The 27,570-nt window shown below is 42.0% G+C and overlaps 1 protein-coding gene across 2 annotated transcripts in view; it reads left to right on the top strand.

Annotated features, from left to right (window-relative positions):
- Positions 1 to 26,837, top strand: part of PBX1 (PBX homeobox 1) — a 282,732-nt gene extending 255,895 nt beyond the window's left edge. For both annotated transcript variants that reach the window (XM_060033408.1, XM_060033399.1), the window contains one exon: positions 21,635 to 26,837. Coding sequence is in view for 1 of the 2 variants with exons in the window: in XM_060033399.1 (XP_059889382.1) it covers positions 21,635 to 21,727 (93 nt within the window). In the remaining variant the exon portion in view is untranslated. The remainder of the gene's footprint in view (positions 1 to 21,634) is intronic.
- The last annotated feature ends 733 nt before the right edge of the window (positions 26,838 to 27,570 follow it).

Genomic DNA, 27,570 nt, shown 5'->3' on the forward strand with positions numbered 1-27,570 from the left:
ATGACTGTCTTGGTGACTTTTAAGGCCCCTTCCAATTAGGAATTCTTTATTTTCTACCTTCCTTAGGCAGAATCTCCTCTGAGTTTATATAATATTTATCAAGTTCCTCTCTGGGATGGAAAGAGGGAGGTTAGAGCTGACCCTGTTAAACATACTCTGGGCACCTGTGTCCCTTTTTTAGAAAGGGTTTCCAGAGCAGAGGGATTTTTCCCTTCTTGTGCTTATACTAGTTATTATTCCTGTATTCATGGCTGACTTGTCAGACGCCTGCTTAGAAAAAATCCAAGATACCGTGGTGGAGAATTACGTTCTCAAACATGGATCCCAAATGAATTAAGTTGTTCTGTGTTTGTATGGGGAGGTTTAAGCACATAGGCATTTATCCATTTCCTGGATCTTTTTGAGCTAGAAGATCGGGCTTTCCAGAAAAAGTTTTGCTCTGTATGTAAGTGGAAGAGAGGAACATGAGGAAAGTATAAGAGTGTGGGGAGGAGACTATGGACGCACTCAGAAAGAGAACTGCAGAAAGTCTACATGACTGGGCAGGAAGTGGGGCTGACAGTTCTGCTATTTGGTATCTTTCTTTCCTAATTGGGCAGCACAGGAGAGAGCGGCACTCAGACTCTGGGGGGTCAACGTTGGCCCCTCTGACGTCATCTGGTGGGCTGGGAATCATTTCTGAAATAGTGTAACCAAACATGTGCAGATCATTATGTCTGATTACATAAGCCCACCGCAAAAACTGGGCTGGAAAATGCCACTTGAAAGAGTCTCTCATTTTGCATTAATTTTTTTCCCCTGTGAACTGTTTATTTTATTTCTGGGTCTTTAAGACACGGGGTAAATGAATCAAAGGCCGATCATGATACGGTCTGTTCCTTTGGTATCGATTTTAAGTTGTGCCACCTTGCAGGAGACTAAGCTTGTGGGATGTATTTTTAGAGAGTGGTATTAGATGCCGAAGCATGTATATGTGCAGAGAGGGGCACTGGCTGCTAGGAGAAATGAGAGAGAGAGAGAAAAGGAGGTAGACAAGAAGAGACAAGGACAGGAATGAGAGATTGGAGCCAATGAATAGAAATAAACAATTCCAAAACCCATGGCAGCAATGGAATTCCCAGCTGGGCTGGATTGTGTTTCATTCAGTGGAGGACATTTTCTGGGCAGCCTTTATCTACTCCCCTGCCTGGATTTTCACAGCACTCACATCTTATCCAACCAGCGTCTATTTTAAATCTTGTAGAGTTCAGACGGCTTGCCTTTAACTGAGGCCACGTAGTGATCGGGTTGCAAGGTGTGGTGGTGAGAGCCCTGCGTTGGGAGTTGGGAGACTCTGGTCCTTGTAACTCTCATGTGCCCATGGGCAGGCGTCAAACCTTGTCTTTTATAAAATGGGGCCGGTAATTCTCACCCTTAGTGCCTTCATGACTGCTTTAGGGAAAATGAGAAACTAGGTAGGAATGGGCTTGGCAAAGCACACGTTTTTCCACATGAATGCAGCATGAAAAGTTACAAGTGATAACTTTCTAATTTGACCTTTTTCCTCCTCTTGTGTGAGCAGTTTTCCCAGTAGGTAGGTCCTAGTGAGGATAGGTTAGGACACAGTTGTCACTTTTTTCTCTTCTGATGGAAAGGTACACTTTTGACAAGGATACAGAGTTATGCAAGGCCTAAGGACCCCCTTCCTTAGCCAGAGTGAGCGTTAAAGACCCTGGGTCTTTAAGACACAGGGTAAGTGAATCAAAGGCTGCTCATGATACGGTCTGTTCCTTTGGTATCAATTTTAAGTTGTGTTAAATCATACCTTTTTGAGTGCTTTGTATTCTCAAATGACAACGGGCAATGCTTACTGGGTTTAGAGTGGCTCTAAGTGATAGAGGGAGGTTACTTCACTTCTCTGTCAGTTAGACAGACTGAAAGATCACTTAGCTATCACATCCACTCTTTGGTTTCCCTTCCCACTGCCACCATCCTCGTTCTAGAAACGGTTCATTAGCTAGGCTATTGTGATTATCTCCTAATTACCGTTACTGCCTTTAGTGTCTCCTTTCTCCTGCACACATCCCCAGAATTTTGTCATTCCTTGCCCAGAAATCAAGAGCACTTCTCTATTGCCCACCTAAGCAAGTTGAATCCCTGAGTCGGACATTTTCAGAGTCTTCCACGCTCCGGCCCCATCTACCTATGCATCCCCCTCACTCCCCAAGTCACACTGACTCTCCCACGCCCAGATCCTCCTTGCTGTGTGTCTTCTTCTCCTTAGCCCTCCTTCCTCTCTTCTCTCCACTTTATCACACACACACTCCCTTGCCTTATGGATATATGCACGGACACACTCAATCAGTCTTTGTCTTTCATTCCCAAATACGCATGTGATCCCAAAATGCATATATTAGTTGCTCAAAACATGTTTGTTGAATGAATAAATCAGAAGACAAGCTACCACTGAATTAAAAAATGCCACATCTTATGTAACGGCTGTAAAATACCTAGTAATGATTTTCTCTCTTAAATGCCTTACTAACCCACAAATAGACTATCTTTTTTAATTCAAAACCCACAAATAGACTATCTTTTTTAATTCAATTTAATTCAAAAAGCTTCTTAAGTCTTTCTTTTTGGAAAAAGTTTCTAAACTTTTTGACCAAGGCAGATTCTCTGAGAATTAAGAGTCAGATCAGCATTAAATAGATGAAGTTATAGAGTGATGATATTGTCAAGAGAATTACCCTTTGAATTCTTTAGCACCTTCTTTCCTAAAAGAATCCCCTTATCAAAACCTGCTTGTGGGGTAGCCATCTATACAGCAAGAGAACCTCGTTTCTTTTTTTTTTTTAATTTTATTGAAGTATAGTTGATTTACAATGTTGTGTTAATTTCTTCTGTATAGCAAAGTGACTCAGTTATGCATATATATATTCTTTTTCATATTCTTTTCCATTATGGTTTATCACAGGATATTGAGTATAGTTGTGCTATACAGTAGGACCTTGTTGTTTATCCATCCTATATATAATAGTTTGCATCTGCTAACCCCATACTCCCAATCCTTCCCTCCGCCATCCCCACTCTCCTTTGGCAACCACAAGCCTGGAGAACACCGTTTCTCATGGGGTTCTCACTGCTTTCCCTACCAGACGTGGGACTAGAACCTGCACAAACAAACGGGTGGACAGTGGCAGCAACCTGAAATCAGGAAACTTGGATCCTTCTTCTGGCGAGTCTCTTCATCTCTGTATCGTTGCTTCATCTGTCAAATTTATCCCATCAACAAGCTCTAAGTTCCTTTCAGCTTAGTAGTTCTGGAGTCCTACAAGTATGGTTTTTGATTCCTACTGTTCACTCAAGGGACACCAGGCTCAACTGTAGGCTCCTCTTTCCGGAAAACTCTTTCAGTTGAGTTAGTCTCCGCCATCTTTTCTAGCCTACCCTATCGCTTCCCCTTTCAGTTGGATCTTGAGGGAAGGAGGAAGAGCTTGCATTACATGAACTTCTCCCTTTGAATTCACGGAGATAGCAGAAAGCATTAGTCTTTAGGGTGAAATTAGTTTTGATTATTTTAAAATGTGAGAGGGGACTTCCCTGGTGGTCCAGTGGTTAAGACTCGGTGCTCCCAATGCAGGGGGCCTGGGTTCGATCCCCGGTCAGGGATCTAGATCCCACGTGCCACAACTAAGACCCAGCGCAGCCAAATAAATAAATAAATATTTAAAAATAATAAATTTTTAAAAAATAAAATAACATGTGAGTTAAGGGAGTGAGTTCACTCCAGCCACATCTTAAATGTTGACAGATACCCCTATAAGATTGTCATTATTCAAGAGATTAAGTGAAAATAGAAGTAAAGTGTTAGTGTTCTCTCTATAAAGGCAAAGTGTCATAAACGTCAGTTTATGACAGAAAAGTCTCATTGATTTTGCTTTGTGATAATTATAGTAGTGGAAAAATAGATATGAAGCTTTGATCTTTGTAAACCATAACATACGTGTTTTTATTTTATTTTTTTTTTGCTTTCTCCCATGTTAGGCAAAGGGACAAAAGGACATTTACGAAGAAAATAAATAAAATATAGAATCATTGGGACAAAAATAGAGAACTGTTTAAGTGAACACGTTTCAGGCATTTAAACATCACAGGGCTTACTTGGTAATACTTGGCCACCTGCCATCATTTTCATTTTTTCTTAACTACTTCTGAGAGACCTCCTTCCACTTAAAGTATATATTAATAAGATATTGCCACATGTGGACTTGTAAGACTGGAGAGTGAGGGTGATAATTAAAGTCATATGCAGATCTTTAAAAACTCACTTTAATTATATGAAGTTTTAATTGTTCTACCAAGCTGAATGTGAATTTTGAAGTTACTAAAACATATTCAGACGTGCTCCCAGTTACTTGCCTTTGGGTACCTTCTGGTGCTGCAGCCAGGGACCAGTGAACAGCCCCAGTCTGGGGTGTAAAGGGAGTGAGGATAGGCTTGAACACGGTGAACCAGTCTCTGCAGGGTTGAAGGCAGCAGTACAGAGGAGATGGACTCCCACCTTCCAGAAGCTTATAAGCCTGGCTCTCCCTGATGACAGAGCCAAAGGGAAAGTCCCTTTAGCTTCTTACATGATGAGGCCTTTCAGCCTTAATACCGTATCAACTGAGCATTCGAGACTAGAACAGCATTTTATTTGAGCCCACAATAGTTGGAGAAGCAAAAAAAAAAAAAAAAAATCCCAATATTGTAATTTCATATGCAATCCACTGTTTTTCACCAGCTGCCAGGTGAAAGTCCTTAAAGGTACAGAAGATGAATGGGGCCAGATCATTCAATGGCATATTTAAATATTCATGCATTCATGTATTCATTAATTCGTTCATCCATTCCTTCAATAAATATGTCATCAATAGCATTTTTGACCTCGGGGAATGAGGCTACATCATAATATATCCAGGTCAAGTTGGAGAAACCCTGATGCCAATCAAGATGTATTTTAACTTTCAGTCTCATTCAACACTTTATCTGAGATTACGTTTCCTGTTCTTGGAATACTAGGACAAGGGAGCCAATCAACTTTGTAGTTTAGGAGGGAATTTGAAATTAAGCTATATAGCAGAAGAGAGGAATTCAAGACCAACCAGCAATAGTTTGAGAAACCTACTCCCTGCTGCACAAACGAGCCATACCATGGACTTAAAATAAGTATCCTTCTGTGGAGATCCCTTATCTCTTTGTAGAAGTAGAAGTAGTCACAAAGAATTTTCTTGATCTCAAACCTAGTGATACAATCACTCCAAACATGATCACATTTATAATGTGTGTACACAACTTTCACTTCTGCCACTTTCTGCCTGTGTAACTGTGGACAAGTCACTTTCTCTCGATAAGACTCAGTCTCCTGTACTCTAAAAAGGACAGTTGAGCTGGATGTTGTCGAAGGCCTCTTGCAGTATCCCTGTTCTACTTATAAGCATGATGTTTTTCCACTCCCAAGAAAATCCAGGAGGAGAGGAAATACTTCAAAGCTATAAGGAAAAGATAAATTTGTGTTTTTGGAAATAGTCCTATCTCTGACACGACAATGACGCCATGCTGTTTTCATTGGAATCGATGTGTTATAGCATCCTGTCCAGTTGGGCCCACATTTGTCCTTGCAGCCATGCTGTCCTTGGGCTAGGATTGGGTTAGCTGTTCCAGACTCAAGTCGACCCCGCCTTCTGCTCCATAAAGAAAAAACAGTTACAACCTCAAAAGGGCAGTTTGTTTTTGTGGTTGCTCCTGAAAGTGGCATAGCCCCTTTAGACCTCGGTAAATATTAAGCTAATTGAATTGGCTGAATTTAATTGTGGGGAAAAGTTAGTATTGATTTCAGAAGATGGCCCTCTTCTTGACATCTGGGAAGGAGTTCCATGTTCTTAGACAAGTTTGTTTTCAGAGAAAATATTAGACCTCTTTTTTAAGAAAATCCAATTGTTATTTTTAACTTTGGTACATTTTAAAAATCTCTACTTACACCTGGCTCTAAGTGAGTTTTGGGATATTCTGTTCCACATCTTTAAATATTAAGTATTTGGATCCCTAAATATTCTCCAAATTCACAGATATATAAGGCAGAAGGCATGACTGACTTGAGTCTGGAACAACTAACCAGGTTAAGTAAATGAATAAGTTCTTTATTTGACAGATTTATTGAGAACCTTCTGATATCCAGTACCAGGAATGCAAATATCAATAGGACATGGTTCTTGCACTCTGTAAAGTCACAGAAAGCTAGAAGGACTGGGAGTTACCTGGTTCAGTCCCCTGCTTCACTGAAAGGGAAGGACTACACCACCTTTATATAATCAAGATAATATGATTTTTAAAGAATTTGGGGAACGGCCATCATAATTTCCCACTCTGTCCGCCACTAATTCATCTAACCTAATAATTTTTCAAGCCTAAGCCAGACGTGTCTTTGAACTCATCTTGACTTGAACCTTTCTACATTTCTAAAAACTCTTCGGGGCTTAGAGGGGTCCAGTCCCTGGGAGTGTGGAAGCCAGCCTCAGCCGACCTGTAGACCTTGAGGATATTCTCTCTGTAAGAGGATGAGGTTCTCATGAGGGAAGTTTCGGATCCCTCTCTCACCAGAGCTCAGGAGTTCTACAGAGAGCCAGTGTAACTACTGAGGGTTCTGTGCCTTTTTAGAGGGGTAGAAGAACAAAAGCACAATTAATTACATGCTTAAAGTTCTGGGGATAACTTGAGCCTCCACAAATATCATACTAAGAATACTAATTCATAATAGTTATTGAGTACCCTAATCCAGTGTCTTTATAAACATTCTCATCTCCATTTTATGGATAGAAAATGGAGACTCAGAGAGGTTAAGTAATTTGCCCAGAAGTCAAATAGCCCGTCAGTGATAGAGCCAGGGTGTGGGCCAAGACGGTCTAACTCCGAAGCTTCTGTTCTTTCCCTTTATCCAGATGGACACTTGAACCTCTAGATCTTATGCTTAATGAAGGGAGGTGTCAAGAACCTTACAGTAAGAGAATCCATTATGTTTCCTAGTAATAAATATTTTGGAGCCTGGCTGATATGGGAAAGAACTATAAGAACTCAGTTATGACTATTCTGTTATATATCCTTTCAGGGTAGCGTATAGAAGGCTTAAGACTGGTTGGTTCTTTTACTAGAATTAAATCTAAAACTTATATAGTAAGTAAGTCCTTCCCTGGATATAGCTTACTCTTCACCACTATTATGTCATATTTGGCTAGCCAACTTAGCCAGGGTCCCAGTGATCATACACAAGAGAGAAGAGGGATTTTAGATCAAGTGTCTCTTCATGGAGAGATTTGATGGTTCACTAAAATAGATGGCAAGACTGTTTCAGGAATCTAGGTACCAAATATCAATAGAGGTTTTGTTTTGTTTTGAAGTTTTAATTTGGGGACAGTGAAATGGAAGAAGAGGAAAATTTTGCCTGTTAACTTAATAAATTATACATGTTAAGTAATGTTTTTGGAGGATGGAAGATCAGCAGTGAAGAAACTGGAGCATTAACTATAGAAGTAGCAGTTTTTCCTAGGCCAACAGAAAAGATGAGAAGGAGCCACCTTGCTTCACTGGGCCAGGACTTCTGTCAAGTGGCCCCCTTTGTCGACACTTAGTACTTGGCATTTTTAATAATTAAAAAGAATAAAAATTTAAAAGAATAAGTTAAAAGAATAAGTGCAACAGGTACAAGGGTAATAGATGAACAAAACTAGAAAAAATAAATAGAAAAAAATAATGGCAAATATTAAATTTAAAAGATCCAGGAAATAAGAAAAACAGAAAATTAAGAAGAAAGAAGGCAATGGAATGATAAAAAGGCAGGAGATGGATAAAATTGCATGTGAAATGGCAAAATGAACATTAAAAGCAATTAAAATATGCAAGTAGCAAAGAGGATAATAACAACATAAAATAAGCTAGAATGAGTGGTTAAAGTAAATAGCCTCCTCTAAGAACATACTTACAAAGATTATAAAACAGATCAAGTAGTAATAAAATAAGGAAGTGGTATAAAGCAGTAAATTAAAGAACAATTATAAAACAATAAGAAGAGAAAATTAACAGGCTAAAAGGACATTTAATAATTGTATTAATAACTAACACTTTCTGACTTCTTCCCATGTGTTAGGCACTTTACATGCATTAACTTATTTAATTCATTTAACTTTAATTCATTTAACTTTACATGCATTAACTTATTTAATTTTATTAAAATAATTAGGACCTTAAAAATGTAAACAAAAAAAGCTTAGTGAGGGATGAAATCAGGCATCAGAACAACAGCAATAAAAAAACGTCTAAAGGTTAGAAAAAATATACCTATGGGTGTCAATTTTCATTCCTTGTCTGGAGTGATTGTTTTTGCTGTTAAATCACCAAGTACCTGCCCCGGTACTTCTCTAGATTACATGTTCGAGCAGTGCCTGGCACTGTAAATGTTGGTTCTTTAACCCTCTTGTCCTAGTAAGCTTGGCCTTTCCTAGAGACAATTGCTAGTGGTTAAAATTCTCAAGCAGTAGAATCCATGGCCCAGAACCTGTGGCAGTGGGAAAACATCTCATAATCCTACCCATTTTACAGGGTTTAGATCAGGATTATCTCCTCCTAGAAGTTCTTCCTAGTTCCTACGTAGTACTTAGTGTGCTGGGCTTGGAATGGGCGTTCTTCTCTGATTCTTTTCTTTACTTCCTCTCAGCCGTAGGCTTCTGAAGAGGATTCTAGTTTGTATCCCAGCCTTCCTTTCAGACTTGGTACACACTAGGTGCTTAATGCATGCTTTTTTTTTTTTTTAATTTTTTTTAATGCATACTTTTTGAAGTGAGCCTACTTGAACCTATTGTCAAGAGGTTTTTCTTTGCTTTCTTTCTTTTTTTGAAAAACGAGCAACCAACCTGTGTCTGGATTTTCTGCCTGCCTGGAACCCCTACACATTTTGGCGTTTCTGTGGTCCAGAAAGAGTCTCTCCCATAAGACTATGGCTCTTTCTTCTTTTTCTCTCTATTTATCATATCCCAGTACCCATCTTTTACCTCCAACTTCCATATACCTTATACCCAATAATCTTTACTAATTCATGCTAGAACTCTTTTATGCGTATGTTCAGAGACCAGGTATCTGTTGCTGTTTCTTCTCTTCCCCATACTTTTCTCTGGGGCAAGTGTTATCTCTGAAGACTTGGGCTTGATCTGCAATTCCTTCATTTATTCATTCATTCATATTCACTCACTCGATCAGCAGGCATTTTCTTGGAATTTACTATTAACTAGTTGTGTTGGGCATTGGGACAGGGAAAATTAAAAAGAGATCAAATGCTTCTTTTCAAGCAACTCTCCATCTTGTCTAAGTTGATTGCTATGTTTAGCCTCCTTCCTTTGACCTTAATTTTTGTGGAATGGGAAAAACAACTGATTAATACTCCTGACAGGTAATTATATTTTGAAGAGAGTTGTGAAATCACCTGCTAATGCACTAGTCTCCAGGCAGAAGAGTCCCTCTTACCTCCATCTTTCTTCCTCAGACTTGGATTTGTCCATTAATTGCACTGGTCTTTTTTCCAATGAGCTGTAGAGGTTGGCCACGACCTTTCAAACACACAAGACAAAGACCTAAATTAGATGTGGACTTTCCTTCCTACACTTCGTTTAAATTTTACATTTACTTTTTTTTCTGATTACAAATTAATATTTAATATAGAAAATTTGGAGAATGCAGGCAATTCACAAAGAAGAAAATTACTGCTAACTTTTTGCGTGGCAGCCTCCTAGCATTTTGTGTCTAAGTATGTTTTGTGTGGGTGTAGAAAAGTTAGGATCATATGGAACACATCATTTTGTAGCCTACTTATTTTACTAAAAATATATTATGAATATTTTCCATATCATTAAACATTCTTCTCAAACATAAGTTTAATAACTGCATAAGAGCTTGTTACTGGGAAGGTCCGTGATTTATTTAATCAGTCTCTACTGTGGAACGTTTAAGCTGTTTTCTTTTTTTTTTTTTTTTACTATTATTAATAACACTGTGGTAAGCATCATAGTACAGAAAATTCAGTGCATGTTTTGTATTATTTCCTTGAATAAATTCCTAGAAATGGAGCTGCTAGATCAAAGGGTATGAACAAATCTAAGGCCTTTGTGATGTATTGCAAACTTTTCTCCTGGAAACTCCTATTAATTTATGGTTCCTACCAGCATTTTTGATCCTTCCCATTTCCCTACATTCTCAATAACCATGTCTTAGCAGTTTTTCAGTCTTTTTCAATTATCACATTATAAAATGCCATCTCATTTTTAGTTTAATTTAATTTGTATCTCTCTTTGATTTACTAATGAGATTGAACATTTTTCATCTGTTTGTTAGTCTTTTTTATGCATTCTTGAAACGCTCATGTTTTTCTTATTGATTTCTAAGAACTCTCACACGAGAAAGGTATGATTCCATTTCTCACTTGGCCAATATTTAGAAAATAGAGAAGATTCTATTTCTCAATGGAGGAAGACTCAGGAGGAATAAGGCCCCAGGTCTCATTCTGTCTGTTTCTGTGGAAGGTTCTTCAGAGTGAAAGCTGGTTGTTATCCTGGGAAAACTAAAGGCAGATCTATATGTGATACTGGTGGCGATCTTAAAAAAAATATTAACCCTGCAATCTGAACTGGCTTGACATTTTGTGTATTTCTAGTGTATGAAAAAACTCAGGACTATAAAATAGAACCCAAGAATTGTCTAAAAGGACCTAGAGAGGGGCTTCCCTGGTGGTGCAGTGGTTGAGAGTCCGCCTGCCGATGCAGGGGACACGGGTTCGTGCCCCGGTCCGGGAAGATCCCACATGCCGCGGGGCGGCTGGGCCCGTGAGCCATGGCCGCTGAGCCTGCGCGTCCGGAGCCTGCGCGTCGGGAGCCTGTGCTCCGCAACGGGAGAGGCCACACAGTGAGAGGCCCGCGTACCGCAAAAAAACAAACAAACAAAAAAAAGAACCTAGAGATACATTAGTCAGTCAAGACTTTCCTTGAAGATTTACCCTATGTCTAGTATTCCCCTAAGTATTAGGAGTTGCCAAATAAGTCATTGGCTAGTTTATAGCCAGGTTGAAGAAATAAAGCTACATATAATTTAAAAGTTTTCTTATGACCTTAGCTCAACTTAGGTCTAAAAAATGGTCTTTTGAGTGACTAGGTGTTTTCTCATATTTTGGAGGCTATATCTGTCTCCTTGCATCTTCTTTTACCGTCTGAAAGGTAGCACATTCTTCTAGATGATTGAATTTTGACATCTCACCATCATCACTCCCCTCTGCCCTTCTCATTCCCTGGCAGAACGCATATAGAAAAGCCAAGTCAGACTCCTGAGCCCACAGCACAGCTGGAAGATTTCCACTGCAGAGATTGCTGGGACAATCTAAAAGGAAAAAAATTAAAATCTAAAAAATCAACCCAGTCTTATACTTGGATGAGAATCTCAGAATAAAAGAGGATATCCCCCAGCATCCACTGAAGATATCTGGGGTGGTGTCAAAATAACTCTGAATTCTTGAGTACGTAGTTTCCAAGCACTTGCCTTCATTTCATAGGTACATAGAATTCTCAAAACAACAGTATCGTTCCCTAAATAAGGCACAGTAGAGCCTCATGCCCCATTCTAGCACGTTCCCCTCAACATTCTCTGTCTGCCTGTACCCCACAACTTCCCACCATCTCTCCCTCCTACCCTTCTGTTAGCTGTAATGACCCTGCAAACACTAAATGGCATTTGAGTGCATTAAGCAGCAGACTCTCCGGTGACATAGCAATTATGGCTCTGAAATAGATTTGGTGCGTCACGGAAGATAAGGGTTTTGAAAGTTTCTGTTGTGATTATAGCCTGTAACTCCCACAAATAATAGGCTTCAAAATAAGAGGCTGCCAACGGAGCCTTTGTGGCTTTGTCTCAGTGATGGCACGTAAATTGCTATTAATGTCCTAAGTGTACTTGAATATGCCAGTCTTTGGGATGTGAAGTTGGCTCGGTGTCTCTCTTTACGCGACATGTCATTGTTGGTCTGATAATCTGGGGTAATTGCTGTCTCTTGGATGGTCAGGAAAGTGTAAGAGGATTTAGCTTCCTGTGTGATGGTAAATAGCCTCAAGGTTTGCACCACGAGTTATGTGTGTGTTCCGTAGATAGCCACCGTTTCTCGTTCAGGTGTGTATACAATTCCTGTGTGTACCCTGAGTAGATAATAGCCTTTCAACAAAGCCACGGCAAAATCAAAGGTTATGAAACTAAAGTGAAGAATCTGGAGCTGTCTGTATCAGCCAATCAGATAATTTATACTGAGAGTAAAAAAAAATACCCTTTGCTTGAATTTTTCAGATTTGGCTATATGAGTAAATATAATTATCTATTGTCTTATAGAGCTACTCTTTTCCAGCATCTGCAGCATCTGTGTGTGTATGCACATTTTTTAGGTGCCATAAGTATTTTCTGAACATGTATTAGCTCTACGTCAGTATGATAAAGTGTGTGGAAATTATGTGTGTTTTTGTGCAGTGTGTGTGGATGGGTGTAAGTGTGCGTGTGCTTTAGTTTTGCAGGGCTGGATGTAGAGGATGTTTATTCAGATATAAATAGTTTTCTGCACTAAGACACCTCTATTTAGCTAAAGCAAGCTGAGCTTATTTTTCTTTGTCTCTGAAAAGTTAAATAAAACAAATTTGAAGTTTTCACTTCCTGTATGTACATTTAACCTAAGGCCCCCCTAAGTCTGTGGAACATGGAAACATTACATGTAACTGTCCTATTTGCACTTTGAGCAGAAATCCAAAAGCATCCCAGCCTTAAACTTGGAAATGTACACTACCTCGTATCCTGTGCAAGCTACGAAAGGTTCAACCCAGACCATCCTCTGTGTCTCAAGTGCCTTACATGGCAGTATTAATTCTGGGCCTTCACAACAGATGAATTAAGGAAGGATGAAGTTAAGAAGGTTCCAAAATAGATCTTGATCTTGGAGTTGACCTATATGTGCGTGTACTTCAGTCGTGTGGCGCTGAGAGCTGGCAGGATGTTGCACTGTGATGGTGCTGTAATTTTGCAGTTGGATTTTGACTGAGTGCCCTTGAGTGCATGCCAGATACAGTTGGAGATAATGACTTGTAATGAGAGAGTTCACATTCATACCAAGTGAACATGGATCAGGGTTACCCTCTGACTATACAGGTCTCAGCCCAGGACTTCGCATTGCCCGTGTAAGGTAAACTGTATTAACTAACCAGGTGGTACCACACACAGTGATGTCTCAGAAGTATAACCCCCGAGGAATACAGTTTGTCTTGTCCAAAACCAAGTTTGGTAAGGTGGATTGAGACTTGAGAGTAGAAGGTATTAGACCCCGGAAAGAATTCTCTGAGGCCAGTCTCGTGGTTCATAGGTTCTAGCACCTTCATAAACAGCGCATAGATTCCCAGAAGGTGAACTTAAGAGCATGAGTCAGTAGCAGCCATGCTCTGCACTTCATGCACCCCAAGCTTTTGAAACCTGAAATGTCCAGAAGCTGTGGCATATAGTGGGGACTAAGTCTGGCGAATTCTAGTTTCTGAGTCGTAGATTCCTGGCCTGAGAAGAATAGATGTTCACACTGAGTTTATGTACCATTATATATTTGTTTCAACCAAAGTAAGAGAATTATTATTACTATTCTTACATAACTACAAATTTACGATGGGTACCAGCATACAGATGGCCTTACAGACACAGGGACAGGCACCAAAAGAAGCTTTCAAAGCATTCATTTCTCTATTTGTTCAACTCAGGTACTTAATTGAGCAGTTGCTCTATCAGACATGATCCTTGTCTTCTAACGGCTTGTGGTTGAATGATTTATCATCTTACTGAAGATAAAAATCAAAGCCTGCAAGTCTTGGCGTGATCAAGCCATCCCATTCTCCAGGCCCGTCTTGCTGCACTCGCCACTGTGCTCCTATGCTCCATTCTTTCAGGCCTTCTTTCGGTTCCATGGAGCCTTTGGACAGGTTTCTCCTTCTGCCTAGAAGGCTCTTTGCCCCACTCTTTACTTGTCTATTTTCTGTTCACTTTTAGGCTGACTTTCCAGAAGCCCCAACCTCAGTGAGGTCCCTGTTCCTCTGTCTCATAGCATTTATTACCATCTGGAATCTATATTTGTTCTTTTGATATGTTTTGAATGTCTATTTCCCACAAGTCGGCAAGCTCCATGAGGGCAGACATCACATTTTTTTAAAATGTGTTATATCTACCACAGTATGCCTAGTACATAGTATGAGGTAGGCACTGAACACATATTTGTAGATTTTAAGAATTAAAGGATTGCAGCTAATAAGATCTGGTGCTCTCATGGATATTTACATAAATAAAAGCTGCACGTGGTTAAATGTCAACATGAAAGGTCAAAAAGTCAGTGGTACTAGAACGTAGAGAAGTGGGTGATGGTTTGCCCTGAAGCGACTTGCAGAAAGGAGGTAGCCCTCAGGCTGGGCCATGAAAGAAGATATGGATTCCTAGAGACCAGAGAAGGGGGTAGGCAAAGGCGAAAACCTCTCACTTGACTCCTCTGTAGAGTAGGAAGGAATCTCACTTGGACAGTGAGAAATCTGTTATTCCTTCAGAGCACCTTAAAGTACTGACGTCTGTTCTCTACCGGGAAAGGCTAATGGTACCACTGATCTCTCTTAACCTTCACAGCAAAATCTCAGGGCTCAAGAGTCTGTGGTGGGAAGCAGACTAGCAAGGGGTATGGTGGTGTGACTTGGGTGTAAGGTCACCAGGGACTGACCTAGTGGTAAGTGGCAATCAGAGAGGATACCCCCAATAGGCAGGGGACCATGGAAACAGGAATCCTAGAGCCAGCGGCATGGGATAATCCAGACAGAGGACCAACTTCAGGGAAACGTGATGGCAGGCAGTAGTTGGTGGGCTGAGGTTCCAGAGCAGGACTTCATTTATAAGAGCAAGTCACTACCTCATTCTCTTTTTAAAAAAATTGAAGTATAGTTGATTTACAATGTTGTGTTAGTTTCAGGTGTACAGCAAAGTGATTCAGTTATACATATATGTATGTATATATTCTTTTTTCAGATTATTTTCCCATGTAGATTATTACAAAATATTGAGTATAGTTCCCTGTGCTATACAGTAGGTCCTTATTTATCTACTTTATACATAGTAGTGTATGTATGTCACTACTTCATTCTTAAATGAACTGTGGTAAATAGCAGGACACCAAGCAGAAACTAGGCAAGGGCTTGGTAGAGATGGTCACAGCCACAAGGAAGACATTCCCTCTATGAAGATACAGGTGCAGAAGGTCAAAGTTCAAAAAATTTATTCTAGCCAAACTAGACTAGAATAAACAATTTTTGGCTAAGAGTACATGTTCTTCCCAGACAGGGTTACCCAGATTTAGCAAATGAAAATACTGCATGGGACATACTTACACTAAAAAATTATTTGTTGTTTATCTAAAACTCAAATTCAACTGGGTATCCTATATTTTATCTGGCAATTCCTTTCCCAGGTCCCATGGTGGAAGCTCTACCTGCATGTGGGTCTCAGCCCTCGAGAGACTAAAGATGGGCAAAGACCTACAGGCCACTTTGGGACTATGTCTATTTTGTACATTTGTCTGATTCCCAGGATGCCTGAGGTGGTGACTAGGAGACCGTTCCAGATGCAGGGTGGGATATCTTCCCGCTCCTTGTGCCCTGTGGAGAACACTCCTTGTTAAGATGGAACTGCAACAGGCAGTATCCCATGTTTTTCTCAATTGCTTTCCCTAAAAAGAAAACAGAACAATCTAAACATGAAACATAGTTTCTTGTTTGGGTTAAGCTATGAAGTACCAGATCTCCTTTATGCCTACTTATTAGCAGGAGAAACGTTCACTTCCTAGGTGTAAAAGTTGCCTTGAACCCTGGTGCTACCTCTGCTTTGCATCTTGGATATTTTCTAGGTATACACAGCTCTTTACATGTGGAGGTCAGGGACCTGATACCCTTCTCTGTGTCCATACCCACGATGGAGGATGGATGTTACAGTGCCACTAAATGTTTATTTACTTCTTCTTATGTTCCTCCAAGAGATATTTATTAAAATCTACGCTGTGTCAAGCATCATGGTAGGAACTTTGGAATCAAAGATAAGTTCCATGGCCCTGTTCTCATGGTCCAGACGTGTGAAAGAACAAATACAATACGGCGGCACAGGTGCTGTGATAGAGGTACATCCTGGCAGGGAGATGCGGGGTGGGGGGGGGGCGATGACCTGGAGGGCTTATAGGAGGAAGAAAAGTTGCCAGGGGTCAGATACAGGTGCAAGGATACTTAAACTCAGTCTTGAAAAAGAAGCAGGGCAATAGTGGCAAGTAAATGGATGAGTGGGGCACTGTATTCAAGGGGAAAGAAATGGGCATGAAATGGCAGCTCTGTTACAGGAATTTCTAAGTACCCTGATACGGTTGAAATATTAAACATGAGCATGGAGTTGAAGAGTCAGCAAGGTCCAGGACATGATAGACCTGACGAGGACATTGAACCTCACCTTGAGTCCAGTAGGAAGACACTGAAGGTTTGAAAAGGGAGGTGACATGATCAAAACTACATTTGTGAAAGCTCACGCTGAGGGCAGCTCGAGAGGGAACTGTAGGGGTGCCAAATAGGCGTGGGTCTGTTTACTGTTGTAAAATTTCCCAGGGAAATTTTGAATCCTTTGTCCCTAAGGGGGCTTTCCAGTAGCATTTTTTCATCCCAGAGCATCTCTTGGGAAGTGCTCACAGAATAATCTTGGGAAAAGTCTATGCATATCAGCAAGACATAGTTCTGTCTTGGTGGAAGAATGTTGGATCTAGGGTGTGACTCCACTGTGTGAGCTGATGTCTCCCCTGATAAATGGTGGCTGTGTGTGTGCTTGTATGTGCAAGTGTGTGTGTGTGAGGGGGGGTGGGGGAGAGAGGACGCATGCATGTTTCTTTGTTTTTCTTCCTGTCTGGCCCCACCAGAGCCTGGGTTATTGAGGGCCTGGAGCACCTCTACCTCACCCTTGCTGAAGGCATTGCTGGTAATGGCATCTGGCCCATATGCAGATCAAGCTCAACTCGGTGCTGACATCAGCCGGTTTGTGGCACCTCAGTGTATTTCTGGGTTGCAAATGAGAGTTTCTTAGTGCCAGGCTCGCTTGGGCTGTCATATCAGGTGATGAATTCTCTGCATCAACCGTGTACTGCTAAGGTAAGCTCAGAGGAAGAGCGGGAATAAGAGCAGGATGGGACCAGCGGTTCTCACTCAGCCCAGCAGCCGCTGCTCTGGGCGAAAAGGGGTACTGGCTCCGCAACAGCGAGGCAGAGGCAGGTGGCCCCCTGAGTTCTGGCTCGAGGAGGGCAACAGAGGACAGGGAAGTCAGGGCTTAAGCTGCAGTTCTCTGCTCCTGTGTATGTCAGGAGGAGCCGTGCGGGTTTTGCCACCCACCATCGCTCCATCCCCAGCTCCATGGCTGGCTTCCTCCACCTCCTCCGATAGGCGTGCTTTGCCTTATCCATTAGATGGGATTCTGGCAAAATGTGGCGTCTATCAAGTTATGTGGGTAGGATAGAGAGTAGTCATTTTTGTTCCTGAAACATTTTGTTCCCAAATGCCTTGAATTTGTGTTTTGAAAGTCCAGATTTTCTTAACTAGGAAATCTACTGCGTTTTGTCCTAATTCTATATTCTATTAACTTCCTCTTCATGAGGTTCCAGGTCAAGCCTGCTGCCGGCTTAGGTTTCCCCTGGTGGAATTAAATGTTACACCAAGTCTTGCTTCCCAGGCTACAGGCTACAGAATTAACCTGAAGGAACTGGGTGTAAATGTGAACTCTCTCCCATTATGGATGCTTTGAGATAAAAAGGGCATATTTGGCTTTGCAGATTCCCACCCCTGTATCCCCTCAGGGTGGTTTCCAACAACAGCATTTTACAAAGTGAGTGTGTCCCTTTAAAGGCTGGTTTGCATCGGAGAGTGAAGGAGGCAGTTGGGGTGCAGAAGAAAAATTAAAACAGAGGTCTTATTTTCCCGCCACCTCACACGGTTGTTAATGAGACCATCTTTGACTCTCACTGTTCCCAGAGATAAACAAACACACAAAGGCGGCGTTTCCTACTTAATATTCACCCGCAGTGGAGGAAGAGGGAAGGAATTGCTCCCCGGGTTAACGTGGCAGTAAGCGAGGTCAGCTGTTTCCCAAGACGGTGCAGCCTCTGAACGTCTTACACTAAAGCTGGAATGATACAGCTGAAACGGCCGAAGTGATTTACGGGAAAGCCGGTTAGGGTGGATTTGCTCGCACTTTCTGATCTCACGGAGGCTTGAGCAGCGGCAGACAATATGCCATGGTAGAAAGCACCTCCAGAGAAAAGGATCCTTCAACATTTCCCAGTGTTAGACTCGTTTGTTCTAAAAAGTACTTGTATTCATCTAACTTGAAACCCATAGGCTACAGTGTCCTGAATTTAGCAAGAAATCAAGGGTCATAGCTGGGATATCCTGGGGTAGGGTGACCCGGGACTGAAAGTCCCCCATTCCATTAAATCCCAGAGTCCTGGGCAAACTGGGGCAATTGGTCACCCCATCTGAAGTGTGTGTGCATATGTGTCTGTGTGTGTGTTTGTGGACGGAGGGGGAGTGAAGAAAAGGCAGTTAAAGAGATTTTTTTTCTTTCTTTATTTTTAATAAGGTTTTTTAAGGTTTTATATACTCTTCTTCACCAGGCCAACTAGCATAATTTAAATGCTGGTTTTGGTATCAGGCTGCACTAATTCCTGTTTCCACCATCTGTGAGCTCTCTCTCCCCTCTGGCGTCCTGAGCACTGGTCTGAGAAAACAGAACTTTTGAAGGAAAGAGATCAAATGTCTGCTGTTTGAGTTATTTCAGCTCAGAGATGACTCAAAAAGAAGTCTCCTAGAACCTTCTGGTCAATATACAGTGCCTTGCTAATTCCCTGCTAATGAAACGCTGCAGAGCTCCTTTTTTTTTTTTACTACTGGCTTCATTTGGGGCACCACTTACTGTTATTTTAATGGAATTATGGTATGGCTCGACAATGGTAGTGCTGGTAATTTGTAAGCAATGTAATGACATGCCTTTGTGCCACGTGCTGTGACATGGACACTAGCTGCTTTAGAGAGTTTCCTCCCCTACTTGTCTCATAACAGGTCAAGTCTAAGATGCATGACATTTTTCCTCTTTTATAAGCACCTCACTCTCTGCTTTATGATGTTGTGCTTATGGAGCTCCTGGAAAGTTTCCTAAAATCCCATGCTACCAGCACACACACACACACACACACACACCCCTTCCAGTCTATTTAATTAGTGAGTTAATTAATTTATTTATCTACCTATCTGATAAACATACACATATTAAAAAATTATTAGGATGCATATCAAAATGCTAAGAGTAATTATCTCTGGGTAGTAGGATTATGGCTAGAGTACTCTTTGTTCTTTGCAATTCTCCTATTTTCAAATATGTGCATGCATAATTGCAAATATTGTATTTGCAAATATCGTATAAGCACATCTTACTTTTATCGTCAGAAAAGATAAATGATGCTAAAGGATTTTCTTCAGGGAAAAATAAACACAACGATGATTCTCAATCAGCCTAAAATGGTACCAAAAGAATACATGTGTTCTTGGTTGAGAGGGGAGGCTAAGTAAGATATTGTCACTCTGGTGACCAACCTAAATGTGGAAATTGAATGAATTCTCTTCTTGATTCTGATCATACTACAGAGGCTTAGGCCCCAAAAGATAGCAAAGCCTCCTGTTATAAGAGAAAGGATTCTCATTTTCCCCTCATTGCCCTCTTCCTAATCTCTCTTTAACAAACAGCAGGGGAAATGGCGTCCAACAGAAAAAGGGAGTGGGTAGAGCTGCCTGACTCAGTTAAGAGATGGAGATTTGAACTTGAGAGCAGTTATTCGATAATCCAAGATTGAGGGGCCGTGTTCCTGGCATTGCCCAGGATGACCTTTTGCCCGCTTAGTGTCCAGATCTGCTCTTAAAGTGAGGTGTGTGGGGAAACACCTACCCTCATGCTGAAGTAAGTGGTGGGAGCATCTCTGAATGAAAAGCCTGGCTTTCCTGGGAACATTGGAGCGTCATTTGGGTGAGCCAATGACAGAGAGAGCCAAATGGATGAAAAGGGCAGAGAAAAAGGAGCCCGGTTCAAAGGTTAGGAAGCCTGTGTTCTGTCTCAGTCGGAATCTGGAAGGCTGATTTTCTCTTACATGTGCTTTCTTATGAACGAGACGTGAATGGATGTTTGCCGGCACCTACAAGTGCCAGCCATGCTCCTAAGTACTGTGGATTATACCAGGGTGGAAGCTGTGGTCCCTCCCAAATGGCAAGAATAATACCTACCCCCAGGTACCCCCACCTACTTCAGGGAGTAAAAGGAGAGGAAAGTACAATAAAAATAATTTACCGGGACTCCCTAAAATCTGGTCTGTTCAGTATTAACATTTCCAGTGTCGAGAGTCTGTTAACGTCAAAGGAACCCAGTGACTGGGGAAAAGGGGCCTTTTAGCACATGTACAGTTCAGTGCTTTAAAATATGTGAACAGTCATGAATCAACCACTGTAGCAAATCATTCTTCAGCTGTTTAATGGTGGGGTATTTTTGGAAAGGGGTGGTCATTAAAACAAATCCTTTTAGGACAATGTTATTGTTTTAATGCATCTGGATTTAGAGTCTTAGAAGATGATCTACAAATACAGATCAAACTTGTAGCTTCCTGTCTTACCACCTTTTTAGATATAGTCACACAGACCAGTCCTTGTGGTGTTGGCACCATTGTTTTACCTGTTTTATTCGTCTGATCACCCGCTTTTCAAGGCTCACCTCAGAGAATCCCTCCTCCATGAAGCCTTTGCTGATACTGCCTCAAGAGGAGATACTGCCTTCATTTGAAGCTTCATGACAACTGGGCTGTACCATGTATTAGGTTCTGCCTGACATTATAGTTCATTCGTCTGCTTGTCTCATCCCCATACTTGAGGACATGAACTGTATCTCACTCATCATTATATACCCTCGAGCAGCTAGAACAGAACCTTGCGTAGAACAGGTGCCTGGGATCCCATAATACAGGGAACATCCAGAGCTGGAAAGGACCCGAGAAAGCATTTGAGCTAATCTTTTAAGTTTTCTAAAGGGGAACCCAAGGCCAAACAGGGGGAAGTGCTTCGCCAGAACCAATAGCTAATTGTTGCCAGGGTCGGAGCTAGAACTCGGTCCCTTGGCCTGCAGGGACAGCTGCCGTCATCCTAGAGCACACAGAACAATCATCTGGTGGCTTGGACTGAATTACAAAGCCTGTGAGAAGGGAGAGGTGCTAGTACTGTGTCCAGAGGCTCGCTGGGAAGAGCCAAACTCATCTGAGGGTGGGGGAGGTGGGCATTATCGACCACAGTCTTAGCCGCCCCTTGGATGAGTGTTCCCGTGGGCCAGGCACTGTGCTCGGCCCTTTACCCAAGTTGCCTTATTGTCATTGTCTGCTCAGAACGGCCACCCGATCTCAGAGGACTGACTTCTCTCCCTTTTTCCCTTCTAGGCTAATGGAGGTTGGCAGGATGCTACTACCCCTTCATCAGTGACCTCCCCTACAGAAGGCCCTGGCAGTGTTCACTCTGATACCTCCAACTGATCTCCCAGCAGTCGCATCCCGGCTGACCCTGTGCTCCAGTCGGGGCCGGGCCAGGAGGGAGGGTTTCTCAACGCTGAAGCGGTCAGACTGGAGGTCGAAGCAATCAGCACACACAATAAGAGTCTCCTTCTCTTCTCTTCTTTGGGATGCTGTTTCAGCCAATCTGGACACTTCTTTATACTCTCTTCCCTTTTTTTCTGGGTAGAAGCCACCCTTCCCTGCCTCCAGCTGTCAGCCTGGTGTCCATCATCTTCCCTGCCCCTTTCCCTCTGTCCTAGACTCCCTGGGTCCCTGCCCTCTATTACATCCCTGAAGGATATTTTCAACAATTAGAGGAATTTAAAGAGGAAAAAAAAATACAAAGAAAATAATAAAAGTGTTGGTATGTTTTCATGCTGGTGGTTTGAGGGGCCAGACTTACCTCCCTGGGATCCCTTGCTCCCTCTGTTAACAGGCAGTCCTTCTCTGTTTCTCTCGTTACTCTCACTACCTCTTAGCAGGAATACGCCACATTGCCCTACTCATTCCAGGCCGCCCTACCTCCTCTTGCTCTAACCTCCCCGGGGGCGATTCTGATTAGAATACAATTCCTCCTCTTCCTTCTCAGCCCCAGGTATTCTTTGGGGGCTGCCTTTGCTGGGCTTCTACAAGTGCCACAGTTTCTGGGTTCACCTCTGCTAGCTTGGTTCCCAGCAGGAAGCCAGGCAGCAAGAGAAGCCTCAAGGAACAAGGGCAGAATTCCTAGAGGCTTTTGCATCTTCCCAATAACAGCTCTTGGTTTCAGAGGGACAGTCTCTGGAGACCGTGCAGTAAATGGTGTTCAGAATCTACTGCAAAACCAGGTCTGAGTTAGGCATGGTGGTGAATGCATCACTAAGGAGTAGAAGGTTCTTATCCTGCAACCCTTTACCTATCCCCTTTAGCTCTCTCTCTCTCTCTCTCTCTCTCTCTCTCTCTCTCTCTCACACACACACACACACACACACACACACAAGCATACAAACGTAGGCATGTGCACAGCCTCACACATTACACTTGCCCCAAATCAGGCACGTGCCACATTCAGATACCTATATTAGTAACCATAGCATTATACCTTGTGAGCCCAAGAGAGGGAATTAACAACTCTGAGTGAAGGTCACTGACACAGAGAAGCAGCGTGTGCCTGGGGCTTCCAGGCCCCCAGCGTGCACACACCAGAACGACATACACAGGACTCGATCGTGATGAAGCCCAGGTTTCCAGTACAAACTAATCCTGTTCTCACCACCTCTGGAGCTCTCAGGGAGCCACACACAGTACTTACAAAGCCTACAATGGATTTGGTTCTGTTTTGTTTTTGTGTTTATGTTAGGGACATTGTATTAATTATCCAAAGGGTTATATGGCTCCAACATTCTCGTCCTGGAGGAGAAAGATGTATAAGAACATGGCTTGGGCAAACTTTTTGCTTGCTTACTTTGAAGACCTGAGAGTGATGGAGAGCAGGGAGGTCATGCTTTCAGTGAAATCATCCATGATTTTTATTCCCTGGTAATATCTGAGAGTGAAGAGTAGGTACTAGAAAGCTGCCCTCATGTCGCCTGTGCTCACATGCTTCATAGCCAACTGTGCCGGCAATAAACATGGCCGCTCTGTCACTTGACTAAGTGGGAGGTGGTGCCTCATTTTCTTCATCTGTAAAATGGGGGTTATTACGCCTGGCTCACCAAGAGGCGTGTGAGAGGCCGAAGAAGTTGATTTCATTCATATCCAATCTGTAATTGTGAAGTCAGGGGAAGAAGCATCCCTAAGATAAACTGGTTCATGCCACATAGGGGCAATAAATGGTTTTCCTGTTCTAACTTCTGGTTAACATTAGTCCCCTGAGGTCATCAGCCTGATGACAAAGAGAAGGGTTAGTGTTGTTCCTTCTGTTTGTTTTGGTCTGCTTGGTTTCTTAGAATAGAGATGTCTCTAAATTGGAAAAAATGGGACGTGGTTCTCTAAGCTTGTACTTGAATCCAGTATGTGGCCTTGTAACTACTTAGTCCCTGTCACATCTGCTATGTTTGAGCGGCCTCCGGGAGAGGTATAAGACCCTGAGGGGTGAGAGTGGCCAGCTAACAAGGTCATGGACATTCTGCATGACGCTTCAGTAATGATTCGAAAATGTTCCTGTGTGTGGCTGTTGGGAGGCGGGGGGTTAACCTAAGGAACTAGAAGGTATGTGTATTTGAAGGAAATGCAAAAAGTAAATAGTTGGCAAGATGGCATTATGCCTGGATGACTGAGGTCAGTAGAAAGACTCTCTTCTAGCCAGTGCCGTAATCAGAGCAGGGCTTGATAAAGAGGATTCCTGGAAGGAGCCATCCTGTGACCATTCTACAGTGATTAAAACCAGTGGAGAACTTTGTCTGAGTGGCAGGGATCTATTGAAACTACCCACAGAGGAATATGGTGGGATCGCATCCCCCTGATTAGGGGCAAAGTACAAAAGGGACACAAAAGGGTTCTCTTGGAAACAGGAAGAATGATTCCAGATTTGGGTTGAATGATTGCCGTTTTAAGTTGATGAAATAGATCAGAGCAGTGCTACCTTTGCACAAGCAGTCTCTCTCCCTGCAGTAGTTTGCACTGATCACCTCTCACAGCATCTTCCCCACCTAGCACTTCATGCAGTGCTCTTCGCATCCAGTACCTTTCCCACGACTTCCCCTCCTCGCCTACGATCACATCCAACGTGGCGGCCACCACATCTCTTTGCATTAAGCGAAGCATGAGAACGCTGGCAGCGGAAGGTTGGGGATGGAAAGTAGCGTGCCTCTGGAAATACAGCTCCCTGGGAATTCGTATTAGGTCAATCCTACAGATACCAAAATGTGCCCCAAGACGCCTTCATTTTCTGATGGAAGTGGGAGCGCTCCATTTTCCCTGGCAGATTTCCCCTGAGAAATGATACCAGCCCTAGGGTTTGCCCACCTTGTAACTCTTCATCACATCCTCCTTTTCATCCCTGACTCCTCCCCCTGGCTTGGACTTGACTCCAGTGCGGTACTTTTGCCAAGTGACACCTTTCCATTTATTTTTCATTTTGCTGTGGTGGTAGTTCTTTATTTACCGTTTGCCTTTTCTCTCACATATCTTCCCTGCCCCTCTTTCCTTCTGAGTTTTATTTTTCTGCCCAGAAAAACCTGACTTCGATACCAAAAAAAGATGAAACTACAGAAACTCAAATTTAAAAAAAAAAACTTAAAAAAACACAAAAAAATACTCGACGATTCTTTCAGCTTTATTAACATTTTCCATTGTTTCTTGCGACTCGTGTCTCGTTCTTTGTAGTATTGATGATGAACATTTGATAATGAATGTTCTTGTATATTCAGATAAAGAAAAAAAACCAAAAAAGCGGTCTGAATTTAATAGTGTTTATAATAAAAATTTTAAAAATGACCCTCATAGCACGCAAAACAGGATGGGGGATTTCCCCTCTTCTTTCTGTGACAATGCACATCATTCCTGCATTAGTTTTTAACACCGAACTACCTACATTCACCATTTCCCCCATTTTTCTTTTATTTTCTTGCATTTGTGAATTAGTTCAAGAATGCTAGAAAAGTGTCGAGTTGTGCACATCCATTTCCTGTTTCACAATGTTTAAAAGTGACAGTAATTCATTTTGTAAACTAAAAAAAAAAAAAAAAAAAAAGGTTGGAATAGTGAGCATAATAGGTACAGCCTAACACGTTATTATGTTTATTAACTTCGAGACCCAGAAATAAATTCTTTTCTTTTCTTTCTTCTGCTCTTTAAAATATAAAAAAAAGAAACTATGTTTTGTTTTGTGTTATTTTTGGTTTGTTTATGGGGGGGCTTTTTTTAATTGTCAGGATTATGGTCTTGCTGTTTTTATTCCTTAAATATGTATTTGAGGTGATGCGAAAAGATGACATTTGTAGAATAGGCTGTTTCCTTGTACTTCCGTTTGTTTCAGAATTCAGTTGACTTCAAAGATCAAGCCCACCATGATTCATATTCTTTCACCTGCATTTTTTGGAGTGTGTGGCATTCTTACAATCCCTGAGAAAAACAAAGGCAAGGACTTGAGTTTTCTTTTTAGCCCTTTAACAATTCAAGGAATTGGTCCAGGGGACCTTCTTGTACTGTAGGGAAAGCTTTTTGCCTTGGTTGATTGTGAATGACACAATAAAATGCTTTCTTTTCTTTCTTCCTGATTAATAACAACGTTCCACGACTCTTTCCAGCTAGAGAGGATTTTTTTCTTCCAGTAGAATCCCACAGGAGATCCTGGTGGGCTGTGCACCACTGGCTGAGTAGACCAGATCCAGGAAGCCGTCCTAGAGTCATTTGGCCTACTGATCTTTTGAGCCAGACTCAGTGCTGTTGTTACAGTGCTGAGCAGTTACACCTGATTCATTGGCCGTGCGCCTCGTATGAACCTCTGATTTAGGCAGCTGTCAAACTGGCTTGATTTGGAATGTTTTTGTTAAGTTAGGGGAGAAAAGAAAGCAATATTATCTGGAGGAAGCTTAATTTAAATGTTTTTCATTCAACAAATGATTAAGCATTCAGACAGCAGCAAGAACCCAAGCAAGAAGAGTTAAGAACACTTTAGGAAGTGTTTCTACCCAATCGCTTGCACTCTTGTTTTTAAGTCATAACAAAATAATGACAAGCTTTTCACATCACCTTTATGGTTTCAATCCCTAGCTCAAAGCTTTCTGAAATCTTCTATTTTTTTGTAAACTTTTTTTTCCTTTTGTTAAAATTAATAAAACATCCAATGTTTTCCCCCTTTTCTCTCTTTTTACTTCTTTTCTTTCCTTTGGTGTTTTCAACTATTTTGAAGTGCTTTCCTTTGGTTTTTGGTTTTATTCTCCCACTCCCCCTCCCCTGTTCTTATTATTCAGAGTATAAACCTGCAAAGCTCTGCTCTGTTTTGGTTTTGAAAGTTTAAGCTTTCTTGCTTCTGTGAGAGCACAGGCTTCTGTCCCTTTTGATTCCAACTGAAATTTTGTGTTCTCTAATGATACTAACACGGTGTAGGTTTTACAGTCTCCTAATTTGTACTGGTAATGCATATTCCAAATAAATAGTTTCTTTTGTTGCAAAAAAGCATACTTGTATTTTGTGTAAATTTATACCTGCTGGAAACTTGTCTTTCCCCAAAGTAAGACGTGGGTTAGTGTGGCTTTAAACTGTGACCCTCATCATTTTAAAGTCTACATTGACAGTGGGGCAAATGACCTTGCGTCACTTACCCCGAAGTAAGAAGGAAGGGAGGGAGGGAGAGAGGGAAAGAAGGATCTTTTTTTTTGGGGTACGCGGGCCTCTCACTGTTGTGGCCTCTCCCGTTGCGGAGCACAGGCTCCGACGCGCAGGCTCAGCAACCATGGCTCACGGGCCCAGCCGCTCCGCGGCATGTGGGATCTTCCCGGACCGGGGCACGAACCCGTGTCCCCTGCATCGGCAGGCGGACTCTCAACAACTGCGCCACCAGGGAAGCCCGAAAGAAGGATCTTTTATGTGCAAATATTAGCTGTGCTGTAGGAGGGCAGAGCACCCCATCTTGTCTGCTTGCCTGTGATTAGCTCCCATCCACCAAGCACCGGTTAAAATATCAGGGTGATGTTCCAGAATAAATTCTAAGTTTCTGAGTCACAGCTGTTCGCCCAGTGGTTCTCCTTTCCTTGTCTTTGTCTGCTGTGATCTGGTCATAAGGAAAATTGTGGTAGCCAAGAGATGCTTCAGGGGAAGGAATCTAGGTTAGAAACACTACCCAATTGTAGGCTCTCAGAAGTATGCTAGCTAGATGCCACTCCACTAGATGTCCACGCCTACCG

The sequence above is a fragment of the Delphinus delphis genome, chromosome 1 (assembly GCF_949987515.2).
Source record: "Delphinus delphis chromosome 1, mDelDel1.2, whole genome shotgun sequence".
NCBI lineage: Eukaryota > Metazoa > Chordata > Mammalia > Artiodactyla > Delphinidae > Delphinus > Delphinus delphis.